This window comes from Mesoplodon densirostris, chromosome 3, assembly GCF_025265405.1.
Source record: "Mesoplodon densirostris isolate mMesDen1 chromosome 3, mMesDen1 primary haplotype, whole genome shotgun sequence".
NCBI classification, from domain to species: domain Eukaryota; kingdom Metazoa; phylum Chordata; class Mammalia; order Artiodactyla; family Ziphiidae; genus Mesoplodon; species Mesoplodon densirostris.
Window position 1 is genome coordinate 154,685,907 of NC_082663.1, and position 20,039 is coordinate 154,705,945.

At 57.1% G+C, this 20,039-nt stretch overlaps 1 protein-coding gene across 2 annotated transcripts; it reads left to right on the forward strand.

The window, feature by feature from the left end:
* The first annotated feature begins 1,843 nt into the window (after window positions 1-1,843).
* RGS14 (regulator of G protein signaling 14) lies at window positions 1,844-14,822 on the forward strand. Of its 2 annotated transcripts, XM_060092460.1 has the most exons (15): window positions 1,844-1,888; window positions 8,780-8,801; window positions 8,990-9,168; window positions 9,528-9,620; window positions 9,706-9,849; window positions 10,188-10,331; window positions 10,448-10,559; window positions 10,891-11,003; window positions 11,467-11,670; window positions 13,407-13,480; window positions 13,710-13,836; window positions 13,914-13,995; window positions 14,098-14,144; window positions 14,223-14,337; window positions 14,620-14,822. In XM_060092460.1, the coding sequence occupies exons 1-15, from the start codon at window positions 1,844-1,846 to the stop codon at window positions 14,820-14,822; spliced, it is 1,704 nt and encodes a 567-aa protein (XP_059948443.1). The 2 variants fall into 2 exon arrangements, with proteins under 2 accessions (XP_059948443.1, XP_059948444.1); XM_060092461.1 differs by lacking the exon at window positions 14,223-14,337 and having other exon boundaries at window positions 13,404-13,480; window positions 14,620-14,637.
* The last annotated feature ends 5,217 nt before the right edge of the window (window positions 14,823-20,039 follow it).

Sequence of the window (20,039 nt, forward strand, 5' to 3'; positions counted from 1 at the left end):
CCCCCTATCACAGGTATATTGACACCGTCATGCACCTTATTAAGACCACAAGTGGCAATGCTCCAGGCCCAAATGCAACTCCCAATACACACACCAAGTCTGACTTTATTGAATCCCTCTATCTGGCTGGCCTGGAGCAAGGTGTCTGGAAAGAAGTGAGTTAGGACTGGGTGAAGAGGTATATTAACTAGGATAATGCTAACTGCTATAACAAATAGACCCTAATGTGTAAAACAGCTAGAAGAAGTTGATTTCTCTCTCCCTTAACAGTCCAAAGCTGGTGTTCCTGGTTGATGGGTGGCTTGCCTTCTTACATTAATGTGGAGACATAGGCTCCTTCCTTTTTGTGGCTCCACAAGCCCTTAGGGCTTCATCATCTTCTGTATCCAGTCAGCTAAAGGGGAAGGAGAGAATGTGGAGGACACATAGGGCTGAAAAGCCTTGGCACCCATCACTCCACTCACATTCAGTTGGCGGGAACTAGTTAGCCCATGGCCACACCTGACTGTGAGAGAGCCTGGGAAATTAAAGTTTAGCTGTGTGCCCAGGAGGACTAGGACATGAATTTGTAGTGAAGAATAACAGTTTCTGCCTTCGAAGGTTTCGGGTCATGGCCCTAGAAGGGGGCAGTGAAGTAGAAGGTAGAATATGGAAGAGGGGTGTCACCTTATCCTTGTAGAAAGAGGGGTCCAAACTGGAGTGGTGGGTGACTTGAGGGCTCTAAGTAAGCCCATACTTAGGTAAAATACAAGTCCCATAGTGGGTACATGCACATGTAAGAAAGAGGCCAACTGAGGACTGGGCCAGGCTGAGGAAGCAGGGTGTCCCTCTTCAGTCGACAGTACTACACCAAGGTGGGACTTTTATGTGAATGACTATAAACGCACACGTGTCTTTGGGCAGAGATGCGCCTGATCTCTTCCCTGTCCAGGTGGGCGAGCGTGTGCATACTTGGTTGCACATGTCACTGGGGTGTCTGAGTTCATATGTGCCTGTGTTCATATGTGACAGGCAGGTGTGCCTGTCACATGCACATGTCCGAAGGGCTGTGCATACATATGACCGACCGCTCAGGTGTTCCTGACGAGGGAGAACCTGTGTGTTTCTAACCTGTACACCTGAAGGGTCTGTGTGTGCATGACCATGCATGCAATGTATCTGTTTGTCCACACCCAGGAACAGGCCTGTAAAGGACAGCCTGGAGATGTCTCAGGACAGAGGTAGTAACTGCATGTGCACAACTGCCAGGGGGAGGGGTGCTGAGTGTGCACATGCCCAGCACACAGCAGGTGTGGGATAGGTATGTGCTGAGTAAAGTACACAAGTGGGCACTCAGATCACAGTACACATGTCCCTGTGTCTATGGTAGCCTCTGAAGGGTGTATGAAGTTGCCTAGGTGTGTGAATGTGTACTTCTGCGTGTCCAGATGTGCCCTGGGAACTCCCCAGGCTGGACCAGACCAGGCTGGGCTCCTTGTTGGGCACACAGAGGCCTCTGCTGTGTGTTGGTGCCTGCATGGGGCACTGCCAAGGGTGCATTGGTGGCATGTGTATGTGCGTGTGAATGTGTGTGTGCGCACGCGCACATGTGTGTGTGTGTGTGTAGGAAGAAGCATTCGCTCTCTTAGACCTTGCTTCTTTCTGTGGTTCGGTTTCTATAGAGACACTTCCTGTGGAAGAGAAAAGAGGTAGTGAGCTGGTGTTTCAGGATGTGAGGGCCCGCAGGAGCGGAGCTGGGCTCTCTCTCTGCTGCTTGCCCTTCGCCGTGCAGGCTCTGGCCAGAGCTACCCACAGTCCCCATGGTGGGCGCCCCCCGCAGCGGGGACCCGTGAACAGCAGCGGCATGCCAGGGAAGCCCAAGCACCTGGGCGTCCCCAACGGACGCATGGTGAGTGCGGGCTCCAGGCCAGGCCCACAGGGAGGGGGTGGGCACACCCAGGGTGGAGCCCAACAGGCACACCCGGCAGGGCTGGGCTAGAGCCTGCATGCTGCCAGGGGCGGGAGAAGTTGGGGAGAGGCGGCAGCAGGTGGTAGAACCTGGCACCCTCATCCCAGGACCTTCCAGATGGTTCTGATGGGGACCTGGGGCCACCCCGGTGATGAGGCCAGAGGAGAGCAGGCATAGGCTTCTGGCCCAGTTCCCACTGCTCTCTTACCTACTACTTTGGCACCATCTGGGGCTGCCGGCATCCTAGGGTAGCAGGGAGTCCCGGCATGCCCTTTGCCCCCTGTATACCCCTACGGGGACCCAAGCCCCCATACCTCACTTAACCTCAGCCCCCTTCCTCACCCAGTGTCCTGATGCCCAAGGTCAGGTAAGGGGCAGCCCTTAATGGGTCACTGCCCTCCACCTAGACCTACTCCAGAGGCTTCCTGCCAGAACTAGCAGTCCTTGGGCAGCCTGGGATGGGTCAGCAGGGTCAGGCCCGGTTGGCACAGCTTCTGTCTGTTCTATTCCTGGGCTACTAGGACGGGTGGGGGGAGCTGAGCACTAGGGTGCCCCTGGCTGCTGCTAAACCCTCTCCCTGCTGCTTGGCATCCAGGTGGGGGCTGCCCTTGAAGAGACCTGCTTCAGCAGATGGAACTGGCTGTGTTGGGCTTCTCTTCTCTCCCTAGGACACCAGCCCACTTGACAGAGTCCCAGCCCCTCCTAAAAACTCCGGAAAGTCCAGTGTCCCAGTCCCCTACCCAGCCCCAGCCTAGTACTGTGGGACAAAGCCAATGGGTCCAGAGAAACCTGGGTTCTAACCTCAGCTCCGCTGTCCGTTACTAGAGGGTCCTCTCTGACCTTCACTTTCTTCATCTATAAAATGAGGAGTTTGAAACGGATTTCAAAGGCTTGCTGAGACGATTAAGTGGAATAATGAATATAAGCCCCCTGACCCACCGTGGGGGTTCCATAAATGTCAGCCCAATGCCCCCCTTCATTCTCAGTCCCTTTTCAAGGATCCCCTGCCTCACCAAGAAGCTGAGCCACTCCCACCCTTACTCCTCCTCCTAATTCCCAAGACCTGTCTCCATACCTCTTCCTCCAGCATCTCTTTATTGGGCAGGAGAGAGGCAAATCCCTCCAAGCTGGCCATGTCCCCCACCTCACTATCTCTACCATCAAAGTAACTTTGAAAGTTGAGCATCCATGGGCCTCGCACTCCCTGGAGGCATGGTGCTTGGCTCACCCCTCCCAAGGCATCCAGGCCAAGGAGGAACACGCCCACTCCCACACCCACCCCAGAGGGCAACTGGGTTGCTGCTTCTGGGCAGTGCCCAGAACTGCAGGGCAGCTGAGGGGGCCCAGAGACAGACCCAGCCTCTGCTCATCCCACATCAACCTATAGCTTCTCTACTCAAGAGTCATTCAGAGCAGGGAAGGCCCCCAAGCTCTACCCCCAGCCCTGCAAGCCCACGGATACCCTGGCTTTTCTCAGCGACTTTCACACACAGGTTTATCTTTGCCCTTTCCGGGCCCATTCTGAACTCTGTGCCACCTCTTGGAATCCCGAGGGTCACAGATTGGCCACTTGCTGGCCATCGGGCAGCCTTCTGAGGCCATGCTCAGCTGCGACAGGGAGGGACAGACCAGCATCGGATGTGCATAGATGTAGGCCAGCTGTCAGCCTCCTTCCATGAGTTACCTCCTGAGGGAGGTTCAAAGGAGTACATGACGTGCTGAGGGCAGCTGGCAACAGAGGGACACGCATTTGAATCAGGCCATTCTGACTCGATGCCAGGTCTCCTCCACCTCCCAGAACTGCCTGGCTCCGTCCTCCCCCACCTCCTCCTGCCACCAACCCCACCCACCACCACCGTCATTCCCTGCTGAGGCAACTTCATTTGTCAGCCTCGTCTTTCTGCCACTCAGCTTGTCAGGGGGTTGCAATGAAACCTGTCACTTACAGATGGCTCCCAGCCTCCCTTCCAGAGATGCCTTCACACAGTCCCAACTGCCACTTCATTTGTTCACTCATGCATTCATTCAACAATCCTTCCTTAGGGCTTGCTCAGTGCTGGCCCTGTCCCAGGCATCAAGACCAAGGCCCATTGCCCTAGGCCCTGCCCTCAAACAGCTCCTGGTCTGGCAAGGCACAAAGGCATGAGCACAAATACTAGAATAAAATTAAGGTTTGGGTAAGAGCGGTAGGTCAGTAATAGAGAAAGCTTGAGGAGGACCGGGAGGGAGAACAAACTTCTCCACTCACTTCGTGCATTGTTGGTGTGGAAGATGTCCTGAAAGGATGTGCCAGCTGGAGGAGGGAACAGCATGGGGAAGGGCCTACACGCAGGGAAACAGGATGTGTGTACCAGGACAAGGCCCAAGGGCTGGCGAGCCTAAAGCCCGGAGAGGAGCAGTTATTGCATCCTGTCACTCTCAGGGTGCCCAGTTAGTCTTCCTGCACAGGAAGACCTGCAAGGCAGAGCCCGCTGTACCTTGGTCTGCATTCCTGGAGTCCAGCTCAGGGCCATAGGCCAGCTCCACAAAGCTGACTCAGGCTGAAGAGCCAGGCAGCCAGGGTTCTCAGTGGGTCTACCCAGAGAGGACCTCTGGGCCTGAGTCACCCCAAGCCAGGATGAAATAAGATGATGATATAGAGGGCCAAGCCCAGAAGACGCTCAGTAAATCAGCCCTCCCTTCGAAGTCACCCCTCCAGGGGGTAGAATTCATCCAGGAGCCCCCGGGCCCTTTACCCCAATCGACCTTGCCCATCTATGCCCCAAGGGCTGAGGCCCTGGGGCTCCCAGCTCCCCGGTACGTCTCCTGTTCACCCAGTAAGGCAGCTCAGTGGAGGGGAGACCTTAGGTTTCCAGCGTCAGGCACACTTGGGCCCTAATTTCAGCTCAGGCACTTCCCAGCTGTGTGATTTCTTTGGGCCAAGGTTTCCATATCTGTAAAATGGGCGTAATAATACCTGCCACACAGGATAAGGATGTGAGGATAGAGGGTGAGCATGGATGTGTGACATGGATGTGTGCCATCCATGTTCTCTCTCTGGCAGAGAGCTCAGGAAATGTCGGGTCACCCTCATCTTTGTATTCTCAGATACCAGTGGTTCCCTCAGGGCCCATTTCCATGGAAAAATGTTTGGCAAACTGAGGCCAGACCATGGGTTGGGGTTGCCGCTTGGCTACCACATCCTTCCTCATCCTTTCTTCCCCTTTTCTCCCATTCACTCACCACTTCTCCTCAGGCAAGCTGGGGTGGGGCAAGGCCAGCCCTGCTCAGCACAACTTCCCCAGACCCAGGAGCCTGGGCAGATCAAAGCCCCAGGCAGCAGCAGCAGCAGCATGCCACTCTCCCTGCTGCACACCTGTCACATTCACAAATGGGGCCTCGCTGACTCACCCTTCCTGGCAGCTCCAGGAGGTTGGGAATGCTGAGCCCTATGCTACCCAGGGGGAAATTGAGGCCCAGAGAAGGGAAGTTACTTGCCTCAGAATGGTCAATCTGGAATTGGACCCCATCCCTGCTCCCTGCCACCTCTGGATCTCCTTCCTGTCTCAGACCCAGCTATATGGGTTATTAGTATCCAGTGGGGCAAGAGGGGCCCAGGAAGAACTGCATGGGGCGTTCAGAGTCAAAGCATCCCTGGCAAAGGGGGTGCCAGCGCCTCCTGTGAGGGCAGGGGAGGGCAACTTGGGCCCTTGTGGCTGCTTGGGAGCACCTGGGCAAAGAGGGTGCCCTTTGAGAAGGGAGTTCAGGCTGATTCCCTCCTACGGTATAAGCCTGCCCTCCAGGAGCTACAGACTGGTAGGGGAGAGGCCCACACATAGGTGGGCAGCAATGTGGTGGGCAGGGGGATTCGGGGCAACCGGTGTTTAGGGAAGACTGATGTCAACAGGCAGAGACGGGAGAGCCGTAGGGTGGGGGAAGCAGGAGCAGATACCAGGCAGAGGAAACAGTAAAGCAGGAAGCAGGAGTGTGAAGGGGTGTGGGGAAAATAGAAGTTTGATGACGTGTAGGGTGGAGGTGAGGGGGAGGGCAATGGGGGAGGCTGAAGGGGTTCATGAGTCAGGCTCAGGCAGAGCTTCAGCGGTAACCCAGCAACTGCACAGCCTCCCAGAATGAGGAGTGGGGCCAGAGGGGGCCTGGGAGCCAGCCCCACATCAAGACAGAACCCATTCAACAGGATGTAAAGAACAAAACGAAATAGGAGTGAAGCCAAGCCCAGGCCCCTCTGCCTTCCCTGGGGTCCTGGGCTGCCCACGAGCATCCCGTGCCCCACCCCACCCCCCACCCCCGACACACGGAAAAGTGCAGTGGAGAGCCCTGAGCAAGGGAGAGGTTGAGTCCTGGGTTGGAGGGCAGGCCAGAGAGAGGCCGGTGTGTGCTGCGTGCGGGAGGAGGGAGGGCCAGGTGGCCACCGCGGAGTGGGAGGGGAAAGTCAGGATGGTTCCCGGAGACCTGGACGGAGGGCGGTAACCAAGGCTGGGAACAGCCACAGAGCAGCCTGGGGAGGAAGAACATGGGGCAGGCAGGTGCAGGCATGAGGGCAGCTGCCAGGAAAGGGAAAGAACAGCTGGAAGGGACCTTGGGCTTCAACTTGTCCCCTTCACACACCCCAGGAGTTGAGACTTTGTCCTGCAGCCCCGGGAGAGAATTCCCATGCAGCTGTCAGATGGGTGGGTGCAAAGGCAGGAGGGCGAAGGCTGGGGCGGCCAGGGGAGGGCGTACAGGGTGATTCCACATCCAGCCTCCCTCTGCACAAGCTTTCCCTCCTCCTCCGTAATGTCTTATCCCCGTGCTCCAGCTTGGAGGCAGGCTCAGGGAGGGGCCCAAGGTTGTAAAACTAGAAAAGGACAGGGCTAGGATTTGAATCCGTGTCTGACAGACCCGATCCCTGTGTTCTTCCCTCTACCTCAGGGCTTGGCAAAATTGAAAGCTGAAGCAGGGCCAGACGCCAATACTAATGCGACAACAGTAATAGTAATGTTCCCTGAATATTTACCACATGCCAGACAGTGTTCTGAGTTCTCTTTCTATGCATATTTAACTTATTTAATCACAGCAAGCCTTTGAAGTCCTGACCATTATTTGCCCCATCTGTATAGAGGGAGAAACTAAGGCACAGAGAGGTAAAGTACTCTGCCCAAGGTCACACAGCACAACTGTGAACTCAGGTAGTCTGGGGCCTGCCTCCATAAATAACATAAATGCATCAAACTGGCCCCAGAGACCTCTGAGGAGAGTGTGAACCCCTTCTAGGGAAAGCAGTTGCTGCTCAGGGCCAGCCAATGTTGCCATGCTGGGAAGAAGCTCATGGTAGCTGGGGCAGAAAGCTGGGGTTTCATGTAAAATTCCTGACTTTCAAATGTGGGAAACCCCTTTAAAGTTAAAAAAACCCAAAAACATTCTGATATTAATAATGTCCTACTTATTTGCAGGCCAGCTCTGGCCCACAGATGTGTGACCTGGGTGCTCCCAGGTTGGGGAACAGAGAGGGAGATTCCAGCCAGGAGGGCAGGGAGAGGCTTCCTGGGGAGGAGATGTTTACTGACTTGTTTCCAGTAGGGATGGAACGAAGGGACAGGTGGCGGAAGCTCCTGTGACAGGACCTAGTGAAAATATAGGAGGTGAGAGGGAGGAAGGAACTGGGGATCCGTCAAGCCCTGGTGTTAGGAGCCCAGGTGATGGGAGGAAAACCAGATTCAGGGAAGTTGGTTCCGTGCCCTGCTTTGGTGGTGGCAGAGGTGGCTTCCATTTGGGACTGGCTGAGTTGGAAGGGCTTGTGAGGCATTTGGGTGGAGATGTCAGCAGGAAGTTGGCTATGTGTGTTTGAAGCTGGGGAGATGTGGGAGGGAGAAAGGGCCCAGAACAGAGTCAGAGACGGGTAGAGGCCACCTTGCGTGTATAGACGATGAGGAAGCTGGAGGATTTGCTAGGAAGGTAGGAAGACCGAGGGAAACCACTGCAAGAGTCATTTTGAAAGGAGGGTTTTTCTGTTTCACTAATGGTTGGGATTCCCAGAGAAGTCAGAGTTGTGCATGTGGGGGAAGGGGGGTTGCACAGATGAAGGGATTGGCCTCTACAGCTACTCACAGGGTAGTCCATAACCAGCAGCATCAGTGCTTGGGATCTTGTCAGAAATGGAGAGTCTTAGGCTCTCCTGAAACTGAATCTCTGGAGGTTCCCCCCCACCGCCATCATTCTAATGCACACTAAAGTTTGAGAGCCACTGCTCTCTACTATAAAATAGCATCCTGTGCCCTGCCTGTGGTGGGGTGTTTGCAGTTGCAATAAGGAGATCATCAGTTACAGAGACACCTCTCCTTCCTCAAAGACAACAGCAAACATTGCTATAACACCTGCCACATGCTGGCCACTATTCTAGATGCTGGAAATATATTAAACTGATTTGATCCTCACAGCAGGCCCCAGAAGTAAGTTAACTATTATTATCATCATCCCTCACTTACAGATGGAGACAAACAAGTTACTTGCCCAAAGTCATACAATTAGTAAGTGGCAGAGACAAGATTAAAAGTTTGTGTTCCTACCCACCATGCTCTACACCCAGGCTCACCCAGTGGGTGCTGGGGGTCAACAGAGGTGACTGGGGTGTACCTGGTATAAGTTCCAGTGCACACAGTGGTTGGCACATGATGGAAGGGGAGCCAGGGGCAGCCTGAGCAAAACCCTGAGCAAGCAGTGACCTGGCTGAGAATGCCCAGTGTGGCCCTCCAGGCAGAGAAGAACACAGCTCCAGTCCTGGGGGCTGGGCCTAGAACTATCCCTTGAGAATCCACCCTGGGCTTACTCTGACTTTCTACCTCGGGTTTCTTGTAGGTTCTGGCTGTCTCAGATGGAGGTAAGTGACAGAGTATGTGGAGGAAGCCTGGCTGGGGTGGGGGTGGGGGCTGAGGGGGGTGTATGTGGAAACAGCGTGGGGATACCCCTGCCATTTGCTGTCTTTCCAGGAAAAGTACCTGAGATGGGATTGGGCCAGGGGCTGGGGAAGGCTGCAAGGCTCAGCTGCACTTGTCCATCCCCCTGCAGAGCTGAGCAGCACGGCGGGGCCCCAGGGCCAGGGCGAGGGCCGAGGCAGCTCCCTCAGCATCCACAGCCTTCCCAGTGGCCCCAGCAGCCCCTTCCCCACCGAGGAGCAGCCTGTGGCCAGCTGGGGCCTGTCCTTCGAGCGGCTGCTGCAGGACCCGCTGGGCCTGGCTTACTTCACTGTAAGCCCTGGGGTGGGATAGGGAGGGCAATGGCAGTGGCCACCATGGGGGGAAGGGTGGGGGGCATGGGAGACGGCATGGATGGAGTTTCAGGCTGGCCAGAGTGGGAATCCTCTGTCAGCTGCCTCATCTGGCCTTTCTTTGGCACTCTCTTACTCTTCTCCCAGCTGGGAAGTTTCCTTCTCTCTGCCTCTTATTTTTTCTCTGTGCCTCCGGATCTCATCCTATCTGTCTGTCTGACCCTATCTGTCTGGCTGGGCTTCTTGGCCCTCTCTCTATACCAATCTCTTGGACCACATCCCCTGACTGGGTCTCTGGGTCTCACCTCTGTGTCTGTGCCTCCTTCTCCCCACCCCCAGGAGTTCCTGAAGAAGGAGTTCAGTGCTGAGAACGTGACTTTCTGGAAGGCCTGCGAGCGCTTCCAGCAGATCCCGGCCAGCGACACCCAGCAGGTGGGGAGAAGGGGGAACTGAGGTGGCGAGATGAGACCAGGGCCTGAGCCATGCCCCTGACCTTCTCCTGTCCGTCCTGCCCCAGTTAGCTCAGGAGGCCCGGAACATCTACCAGGAGTTCCTGTCCAGCCAGGCACTGAGCCCTGTGAACATCGACAGGCAGGCCTGGCTCGGCGAGGAGGTGCTGGCGGAGCCCCGACCAGACATGTTCCGGGCACAGCAGCTTCAGGTGAGCGGTCCCGGAGGCGGGGCCTGGGATAAGGGGCGGCGCCTTGGAAGGGAGCTCGGTGGAGCAGAGGCAGGGCCAGATCCGGCGGCGGAGCCTGAGCGGCAGAGATGGTGGGGGTGGGGTGGGGAAGAGTGCAAATCTGGATGCTGGGACCCAGCTAAACGTTGGGCAGGGCGCGGGTCAGAGGTAAGACTAGAGGAGACAGTGAAGGAGGGGCTAGGGGCTAGGGGCTCCCTCCCTAGGTTGGGGACGCCGCCAAGCCCCAGGGCCGGGTCTGGGACTCTTGGCGGCTCGCAGAGCGCCCTCTCCAGCTCACCGCCCCGGCGCCGGCTCCGCAGATCTTCAACTTGATGAAGTTCGACAGCTATGCACGCTTCGTCAAATCCCCGCTGTACCGCGAGTGCCTCCTTGCGGAGGCCGAGGGTCGCCCCCTGCGGGAACCTGGCTCCTCGCGCCTCGGCAGCCCTGACGCCACGAGAAAGGTGCGGACGACGGCCTGTGGGGGCAGGCGACCGGGTGCAGATCTGCGAGGGTGTGCCCACGATCCGCTTGCGGGTGGGGCCCGGCCCAGTGCCAGTGGCTTCCCTGTATCTTGCAGAAGCCGAAGCTGAAGCCCGGAAAGTCGCTGCCGCTGGGCGTGGAGGAGTTGGGGCAGCTGCCTCCTGCTGAGGGCCCTGGGGGCCGCCCGCTCCGCATGTCCTTCCGCAGGGGTGAGGGCAGGAGCGGGCCGCAGAGATGAGCGGGGTCGGGAGTCTGGGCAAGCCTGGAGAACACCCCCTTCCTCCTACTGGTCCCGCAGTCTCTAAGACTGTGAAAATCGAAATGCAGGTCCGTGTGACCCCCATGTTCCCCTGGTGGTTCGGTTCCCACGCTAGACCCCAGAAGTTTGGGAAGCCCCCCTCAGCAGCGAACCTTCCAGGAACCCAAACCACGTTTGACCCCTGTAATAAAAGGGCTCCAACAGGGTCCGCCTGGCTGGGGAGAGGCCCCGGCAGAGGGGTTGGGGGAGGGGCTGGCCTGCTCATTCTCCCTCTCCCCTAGAACTAGGGGGCGGCGCGTCAAACTCAGCCTTGCGCAGAGAGTCCCAGGGGTCCCTCAACTCCTCTGCCAGTCTGGACCTCGGCTTTCTTGCCTTTGTCAGCAGCAAATCTGAGGTGAGCCCACTGCTGGGGGAGATGTGTTGTGGGCTCGGGCCACCACTCAGGCCCCTTTGTGTGGCCACACTCATTCCAAGTCACCGGCCCCACTTCATCCTCCACTTGATCCACATGGCCAACCACTCAGCCTCCTCACTTTCTTCCTGTCCTCACCACATTGGGCCCCATGCATGTTATGGGTGCACATCCTCTTCAGCCGATGTGTGTGCACGTGTGGGTGCCCAGGTGTGTACAGCACGTGTGTAGCAGTCAGTGGGTGGACCTGTCTCTGGGTGCCCATATGCTTGGGTGAGCATACATGTATGTATTCCTGCAGGAGATGTATCCTGCCTGCTTACAAGTGTGCCCTTGGGCATGTGTGTGCCTGTGTGTGCCCCAGTGAGCTTACGTTGTCTGTGTACCTGTCTGTGTGTCCTTGCATGTGTACACATCACCTCCCTTGACACCTGCTCTGAATCAGAGCCACCGGAAGAGCCTCGGGAGCTCAGAAGGTGAGAGTGAAAGCCGACCAGGGAAGTATTGCTGCGTGTACCTGCCTGATGGCACAGCCTCCTTGGCCCTGGCCCGACCTGGCCTCACCATCCGTGACATGCTGGCAGGCATCTGTGAGAAACGAGGCCTCTCTCTACCTGACATCAAGGTCTACCTGGTGGGCAATGAGCAGGTGCGAACCTGGCCTGTTCCCCAACTCTAACTCCCCTTCTGATCCTGAACCCACCCCCATTCCTGTCTCTGCTCAGCCACGACCCCAACACCAATTCCACTTCTAATTCCAACCCCATCCCCTATCCCCACCCCCTTCCTAACTCCAGCCCCCACCACAGCCCCCCGGCTCCATGCCCAACTCCAAATCAACCCAGCACCAACTCCTCTCTCAAACTCAGATATCCACTCTCATCCCATGAAAATCCTGTCCCCACTCCATTCCCATCCTGGTTTCCAGCTTCATCCATCATCCTCACTGTGATAGTCTCTGGGAGGAAGAGTAGGGGAAAACCACTGCTGGAGCTGAGTTTTTCCCTGTCACTCCCAGCGTTCAGGCTGCCCATCCCTGAAATGGCCATTTGGGGATCCCTTACTTCCTCCGCCACCAGGGGCACCCAACTGCAACCAACCTATGAAAAACTTTCCTTTAGGTACAAACTAGCATAGCTTTAAAGAGGAGGCTAGGGCAAAATTCACTTAAACTAAACCATCCAATAAGGGGACATCTAAAGGAAGGATGCTGTATCCCAGGGAGACCCGTCAGGATTTCATTCACCCAGTAAACAGTCCTAAGCCCCTGCCAGGTGAGGGCAGAGGGAGCCAGGCTGAGTTCTGTCCTCCAGGTCCAAAGGCTGGAGGTGAGCCAGGCAGGATGTGATCAGGAGGAGGAGTTGAAGCTCCAGAGAGTTTCTGGGTCAAGGAAGGCATTTCTGGTTGGTCCCAGGAGGCTTCATGGAAGAGGTGGCCGTCGATGAGGATGAGGACAAGTTTGCCTGGCAGAGCTGTGGGGGGAGGACATTGCAGGCACAGGTGGGTAAGAAGTGCAGGGCAGGTTCAGGGGCCTGGAGCATGGGAGTATGAGGGCCACAGTAAGAGAAGCTCTGCCCACTTTCTTGGGCCACCCAGGCAGCCTCTGCAGCCCTGATGAGTTTTCATGTCTGCTAAATATAACTTCACCACCCACACTCCACCTGTCCCTGAAGCACAGCACAGGCCTATTGCCTGGGAGAGGCTGCCTCCCAGCCCTGGGCTGGTGCAGGCAGCAGGGCCTCCAGGGGTGGTAATTACTACAGCTACTTTTATGTACCTACTGTGTGCCAGGCACTGTGCCAGATACTTTGCATCCTTCTGGCCTCACAGCTGTCTTACGGGGAAGAGCCCTTTTTGCAGTGAGGAGACAAGAAGTGTCCTTAGTAGGTGGGAATGGAGAGAAGTGGACAAGTGTAAAAAAAAAGGGACAAGGCCTGGGTGGCTGACCAAAGGTAGGTAGTGAGGGAGGAAATGCGTCCAGCTGGTCCAGTTGGTTTTCCCACTGCCTGAGGGACAAGGGGCAGCTGTCCAGGAGGCAGGCCTGACCTGGCTCAGGAAGAGGTGGCCCCATGATCCAGGACTTAAGCCTGCCCCTTAACCAAGCAGCCCCATTACCATTTCGTGCCCACCCCACCTCCATGTTTCTCATAACTCTGTTCCTTTTCCAAGTCTGTCCAGCATTCTTGCCACTAGGCTCTTATCTAGCCTGGTCTCGTACTCTGTCGGCATCTCTATGGCTCACCCGACCACTGGCCCTTCCCTCTGGCCCTTAGGGAGCCCCAGTGGAGGCCCTGGGAGGAAGTGATGATTGTTCCCTCAGACCCCGGGGATGGGGGAGGAGGGAAGGAGAAGGAATTTTGAGACCCTGCCTGGCTCCTGCAGAAGGCCCTGGTCCTGGATCAGGACTGCACCGTGCTGGCGGACCAGGAAGTGCGTCTGGAGAACAGAATCACTTTCGAGTAAGTGTCTGTCGCTCCAGTCTAGGGTCCGGGGGTCCCAGCACTCACTTGGGTCCCAGTTCTGGCTGCTGTTCTCCCTCCAAGTCCTGCCCCTTAGGCTAAGGCCCCACCCCCAAGAGGTCCCACCTCCCCAGTTCAGGCTCCACCCTCTCTCCGGCCAGTCCCAGGTGGGTTGGGGGAGAGGCGCGGCGGGCTCTCCGACCTTCCGCAGCGCCAGGGTCCCGCGCAGGCTCGAGTTGGCGGCGCTGGAGCGCGTGGTGCGGATCTCCGCCAAGCCCACCAAGCGGCTGCAGGAGGCGCTGCAGCCCATCCTGGCGAAGCACGGCCTGAACCCTCAACAGGTGGCGCTGCGTCGGGTGAGCCGTGTAGCCGAGGGGCAGGGGCGGAGCGGGGCGGGCTGCCCGTCCCGCGGGCTGCTGACCTGTCCCCTCAGCCAGGCGAGAAGCAGCCGCTGGATCTGAGGAAGCTAGTGAGTTCGGTGGCGGCCGAGAGATTGGTTTTGGACACTCTCCCAGGTAAGGGACGTTAGCCCGGGGGCTTGTAAGGGACAGCTCTGGCCCAAGAGGAAGGGGGTCCAGACGAGAGGCAGACGGGAACGGTGGCCCTCTCTGCCGCAGGTGTGAAGATCACTGAAGCTGGCGACATAACCCCCTGCCTCAGCCAGGTGAGCGAGGGACTGGGCGCCCTCTTTTGCCCGCCAGCCTCCCCTCCCGGTTGTGGCTCTAACCCCACGTTCTCGCAGGGCGGCCCGCCTACAATCCAGGACAAGGCCGCCCACCTCCCTCCACTGCCCCTGAACTCGCTGGCCCAGGCACCCAGTAGTATCACTGGAAAGCGGCAGACCTGTGACATTGAAGGTACATTGGGGATGATGGTGGCTAGGGACCAGAAGGGTTGGGGACCGTTGAGGGTGGGTGGCCTTAGAGAGCCTTGAGCTGAGTCAGGGGCCTGGATGTCACTGGGGCTGGAACAGGGTCCACTGGGGTTGAGGGACCAGAAAGGCTGGGACAGGGGGCGGGATGGGGACATTGGTGCTGGGGTCAGGGAGGCTGTGGCCGTAGTAAGGGCAGCAGGACTGTGGTGGGCTAGCATAGGTAGGTCTGCACCCATGGGCCCCTTGACTCTGCGGCCATTCCCAGGCCTGGTGGAGCTGCTGAACCGGGTGCAGAGCAGTGGAGCCCATGACCAGAGGGGCCTTCTGCGCAAAGAGGACCTGGTGCTTCCAGAATTTCTGCAGCTGCCTGCCCAAGGACCCAACTCCCAGGAGGCCCCACCACAGACTGAATCAGCGGCCCAGCCCAAGGGGAGCCCCTCAGACTCCACTGCGCACTCGGCCCTCTGACAGCTGTCCAGGCCGGCTGCATGGCACCTGGCGGGCCAAGCATGCCATGGGCCCGCTCTGCATGCCCTGTCTGTGCCATGAATGTCCCTGGCCCCTTCCTGCCACGGGCAGGCCCGCAGGAAGAGCTGGGAGGGGATGGAGAGGGGACTCAGAGGAGTGACACCCCACAGCTGCCACCACTTGGTCCCTTACAGGCTTGCTCGTCCATCCCTTGCTGCCAGGCCACCAGGGGGAAGTGAGCCTAGCCCCCAGTGCAGGTGTGCCCAACACGGAGGGGCGGCGTTGGCAGTGCCAGCCTCCCCACCATGTGCCAGGCCTCAGCAGCGAGTGGGAGGAGGGGCTGGCTCTTCCTCGGGGAGCTGGTATGAGTAAGGCCTGGGGGTGCAGGCAGGCAGGCAGCCCCTCCCTCTACCCACAGAGATGCTACTGGACTTTTGGATTTTGCAGTTGGCTTGGGGCAGCTGGGTTTGTCCTGGATGTATGATATTGTTATCATAATAATTATTATTCTGCCATAGGGCGTGTTCCTTGTGTGCCAGTCTACACTGTGTGCCGCCCCCCACCCCCAAACTGCGTTGCCTCTGTCACCAGGGTCAACACCAGGAAGCCCTTGGGGACCTCAGGATGTACCCCCTGACTTCCTGTTGTCAGAACCTGTCTTCCTGACTGCACAGAGTATGGGGTGTGAGTGTGAGCGAGAGACAGAGACAGCCAGAGAGAAGGAGGGAGGGAAGGAGGAAGCAGGGGAGGGAGGGAGGAAGGGGAGGGAGGGGTAGACCCCTCTGGGCACCTGTGCCTCCGCTGGTATCATTGTGCTGTTCTCTGAATCTGAGTACAGTGTCTGGTCACTGTCCTGTCTCTACTGGGGACTGAAAGTGTCTCTGTAGACATGGCGGTGGGCTCTTTTGGATTCATCGAAGACCTCGAGGAGGACACTGGTTTTTGTGGTGGGGGCAGGTTCTGCCTCCTGCCTGCTTTGGCTGGGTGGTCTTCTCTGTCCCCCGGCAGCCGGAGAAGCCCACAGCCCACACAGGGAGGAGGAACAGGGAGAACCCCAGAAGGAGAGCCCCAGCCTGGGGGCAGAGAAGCTAGACTCAGTCCCGGTGCTGCTGTGACAGAGGAAACAAGGGGACGCAGGAGCCTTGAGAAGGCACTGGGAGAGGGAGGGGCCCTCTTGACCACCTCCAACAGGTTGAGCTCTCTTCCCCACTCCAGCCCTTTGTACTTGCTGTGCCCTCTGCCAGGGGCTCCCCATACCTGCCCCCTGTCTTGTAACTGGCTCCTCCCCCTTGAAGTTCCTGGGAGAGATCAGTGTGGTTTGCTGGCCTTTCTCTAGAAGTCGAGCGCAAGCCTTCCTCAGGGGGCCTTCATGGCTTGTAAACAAGAAAACTTTCTTTCTCTCACAGTTCTAGAGGTCAGAAGTCCAAGGTCAGGTGCAAACGTGGTGGGGTTCTGGTGAGGACCTTTTTCCAGGTTGTAGACAGCCAACTTCTGTGTCCTCATGTGGTGGAAGGGGTCAGGGAGCTCTCTGGGGTCTCTTTGTAAGGGCGCTAATCTCACTACACCCTCATTACCTAATCACCTCCCAAAGGCCCACCTCCACATACCATCACCTTGGGCACTGGGATTTCAACATATGAATTCAGGCGGACACAAATATTTAGACCATAGCACAAGGTGACCAGGAAAGCTCTCCTGAGGTGTGAAGACCTTCAATGAAGCGGGACTTCTGTGTTTGTAAGTCTTAGAAATCCCACTCAGAGTCACAGGCACACACACACTGAAAGAATGCATTGGCTTATCTAATGAAGAAGTCTAGGAGTGGCTGGGTAAATATAGGAGTTTAGATCATTTTAGTCAGGAATCCCCGTCCACCTCAGTCCTGCTTTCTTGTGTTGGCTTCATTTGCACGCGCGTTCTCTCCCTGCATGTCCTTTCTGCAAATCCCCAAAGGACGGTAGAAAATGACCAGGATTGGGATTCTGACTGGGGTCAGAGGATCATTCCTGAACCACACTGAGTAGCCAAGCCTGGCCCATGAGATGACCTCAACAGCCAGAGGGCTGGGCCAAGCCAGCCAAACAAAATGGGCTGAGGTGGCAGAGGTCTGAAGGCCAGGTAGAAGAGCCTCCATAGAGGTCAGCCCCCACAGGAGGAGGAATATTCACATCTCCTGAGGTCCCCAGGTTAGGCATGCTCCATCCTCTATCTCATTTTGTCCTCACAACAAAACAGCCTGGTGGGGATGAAATCAAGGCTGCAGGGGGGTGAGTGACTAGTCCAGGATCATGCAGGGGATTGCTGCTGGGGTGTCACCAGCGCTCAGGCTGTCTGACTCAGGGACACACACCAAGGAGGGCCTGGATGCTGTAGAAACCCCCACTGGGGAGCCAGGACCCTCTCAGAGGAGGGCACGTTGATGTGGCTCCTCTGGGTTGGGGGGAGTTTGGGAATTTTCTGCTAAAAATTAAAAACACACAGCGTGTGATTCCAGCAGTGCCACTAGAGAATCACTCACTTCTGGGCACGTGGAGGCCCATCGCTGCAGGGTTGTCTATTGCCTGAAAACTGGCAAAAGTGGATAGGGGTGGGGGGTAGGGTAACACAACACATGCCCTGCGATACCACACAGCAGATAAAGAATTAGGTACAGCATGTCCTGCCATGGAAGGTTCTCCAAGACAGTTTGGTAAAAGAATGCAGAGCAATGAACATGGCATGATACCTTTATATAAACCACAAACACACAGGCACTTAGAAGTGTACAGAAAAGAGAGAGAATGTTCTAGAAGGATACATACCAAACTGACAGGGAGATGGGAAGCAGACCAAGAAGGGGTAGTGGTCAAAGGAGACTTTCACCTTTGCTTTAATTTTTTTGAAAGGATGCAATTAAAAATAATTATAATATCACAAAGAACTCCCCAAAGCCACTGTTTTGTCACTGCTGGCCTGCCATCCCTTTCTCCAGAAGTGGTACCCAACTCTTCCATTAGGGGCTTCAGCCCACTGCCCCCTCAGCCCATTTTGACAGGCTGGGTGTGTCCCTCTGCCACAATCCCCTCGTGATCTCCTTCCCATCATGCCCCCTGAAGCAGCCCTGAGCCCTCACTGTCCCAGCCTGGCCAGGCCCCAGCTGCAAGGAAGGGGGCCAGGGGCACCAGCTGGTTAACCCCTGGGGCCATGTTTCAAAGTCACTGCACAGAGGTGGACTCCTGGGTGGTCGGGAAAGGTAGCAGAGCTGCTTCACCTCGTCCCACCAGGTGGGAAGCCCGGAGAGGAGTCGGCCTGTTCACCCAGCACCCAGTGTGAAGGAAGGGAGAGAACACACATCTGCTGACCACTCTGCAGCCTCCAACACCCCCATCCTACAGAGTTCACAGGCTGAGAGAGGAGGCGTGACTTCCTCAAGGACACCGCGGGGCCCAACCCCATGTGGCTCCAAGCCTCTAAGAGAGAATCTGTCTCTTGTCCCCCAACCCACCTTAATAGCCTTGGGGTACGGGATGGGCACAGGGTGAGGACAGGGCACACAGTGACCTTGGCTCTGGGCCAGCATGGGGGCAGTTACAGGCATTGGCTACTCACCTGGAGCTGGGCTGCAAATGCTGATGCACTGTTCTCTGGGGACAGCCACCCCACCCCCAAGGGCGAGCACAGAGTGCACCCGGTAGGGGGCCTGGTCTGGTGATCAGGTGACTCAGACTTCTGGGGGATTAGAGGCTGGAATTCAGCTTCCACAGGGAAACAAAGGCCCAGATGGGGAGGAACACGCATGGTTGGTTACAGTGAGTCAAATGCAGCCAGAGCTGGGCACAGGCCCGTACCACTGTACAACCACAGGCGGCGCCATTCATGTCCATCATGGTCCTGGGGGTGTCCAAGAAGAGCTAGGGACATGAACACGTGTATGTGTCCTGTGACTCCTGCAGGGAGGGACTGAGTGAGTGGTGCTTTGTGACCATCTCAGCTCCTGTCTCCAGAGAACTGGCTTGGGGGTGGAGCGGAGGCAGAAAGCCAAGGAGGTGAATGAGCGTCCTACCTGCAGGCCAGCCCAGAGTGCCAGCTGCCAGGACGAAGTGGCCAGCTAAGATTGGTGGACCGGGGTAACCCTACAAGCCAAGGAGGCCCCCATCTTCCTGCCCCATTGCCGAAGCACTGAAGGAACCCAGAACCCAGACCCAAAACCTGAAGCTTGGAGTGTGGAACTGGAGCTTGGAATCTGGAGCACAAAGCCTGGATCTGGGGCCTGAAGCACAGACCCAGCACCTGGAGGCAAGAGTCGGAAGCCCAACCTGGTGTCTGGAATCTGAAACTGAAGATTAGGGCTCAGATCCCGGAGCCCAGCGCCAAGAACCAGAGCCCCGAGCTTGACATCTGATGTCTAAAACTGGAGCCCGAGACTGGAACACAGATACTGGAGCCCACTTGAGGCCAGAACCAGAGTGGGGACCCCAGAAATTGGAGACAAGCTCCAGGCCCAGAGCATGAAGGCCAGGACCTGAAGTCCGAAGCCAACCTCCAAGCTTCAGGTCTGGAACCCAGAAGCCGGAGCCTGGGACCACCAAATGGGAGTCCACAGCCTCCCGTTCAGGCCTGGTCCCTGAGGCCAGCAGGAAGGGCATAGGGCTGGGGCCATGTAAGGAAGGGAACTGCGGGGGAAGAGGTGATTTCTGAGAAAAGCCCAAAGCAGCCTCAGCTCTTTTGGCCACAGACTTTGGCCTTGTCAGTCAATGAGTGACCGGCGCTTGGGCCACCAGGATTAATCATTACATGGGGCACTTATCCCCCAAACAAGGACAGGGCATCCTCAGGTCAGCCGCCCCTGCCCTGGACCCAGAAGATCTAATGTAGCCTTGGGCTCCCCCTCTGAAAAGTGGGGCTCAGATGGGACAATGTCTCAGGGCCCTGCCTGATCTGTGCCGGGTAGCTCAGATCAAAATCCAGGCTCTCTAAGAGAGGACAGTCAAGAGGGCCAGGGGAGGGACTGCTCTGTTCCCAGAGGGAGGTGACAGGTGACCCCTACCGTGTCACTCAGCCTGCTGGTGAGAGTGGCTGCTTTGACCGCAGATACAGAGGGGATGCATCCATGTGTGCAATGCACACTCATGCTGTGTTGGTGTGCAGTTGTGCTGGCTGCATGCCGGGCAGGAATGTTGATGCCCACATTCCCGACGTACAGCACCGTGCCGCCTACGTGGGGCTTATATGTTGGTT

Excerpts from the sequence above, each read along its gene's own strand:
- RGS14 (XM_060092460.1), top strand. The coding sequence starts at position 1,844 with ATGCCAGGGAAGCCCAAGCACCTGGGCGTCCCCAACGGACGCATG. Across the intron at positions 9,621-9,705 it reads CGGCCAGCGACACCCAGCAG|TTAGCTCAGGAGGCCCGGAA; the intron begins GTGGGGAGAAGG and ends GTCCTGCCCCAG. Across the intron at positions 11,671-13,406 it reads ACCTGGTGGGCAATGAGCAG|GCCCTGGTCCTGGATCAGGA; the intron begins GTGCGAACCTGG and ends CTCCTGCAGAAG.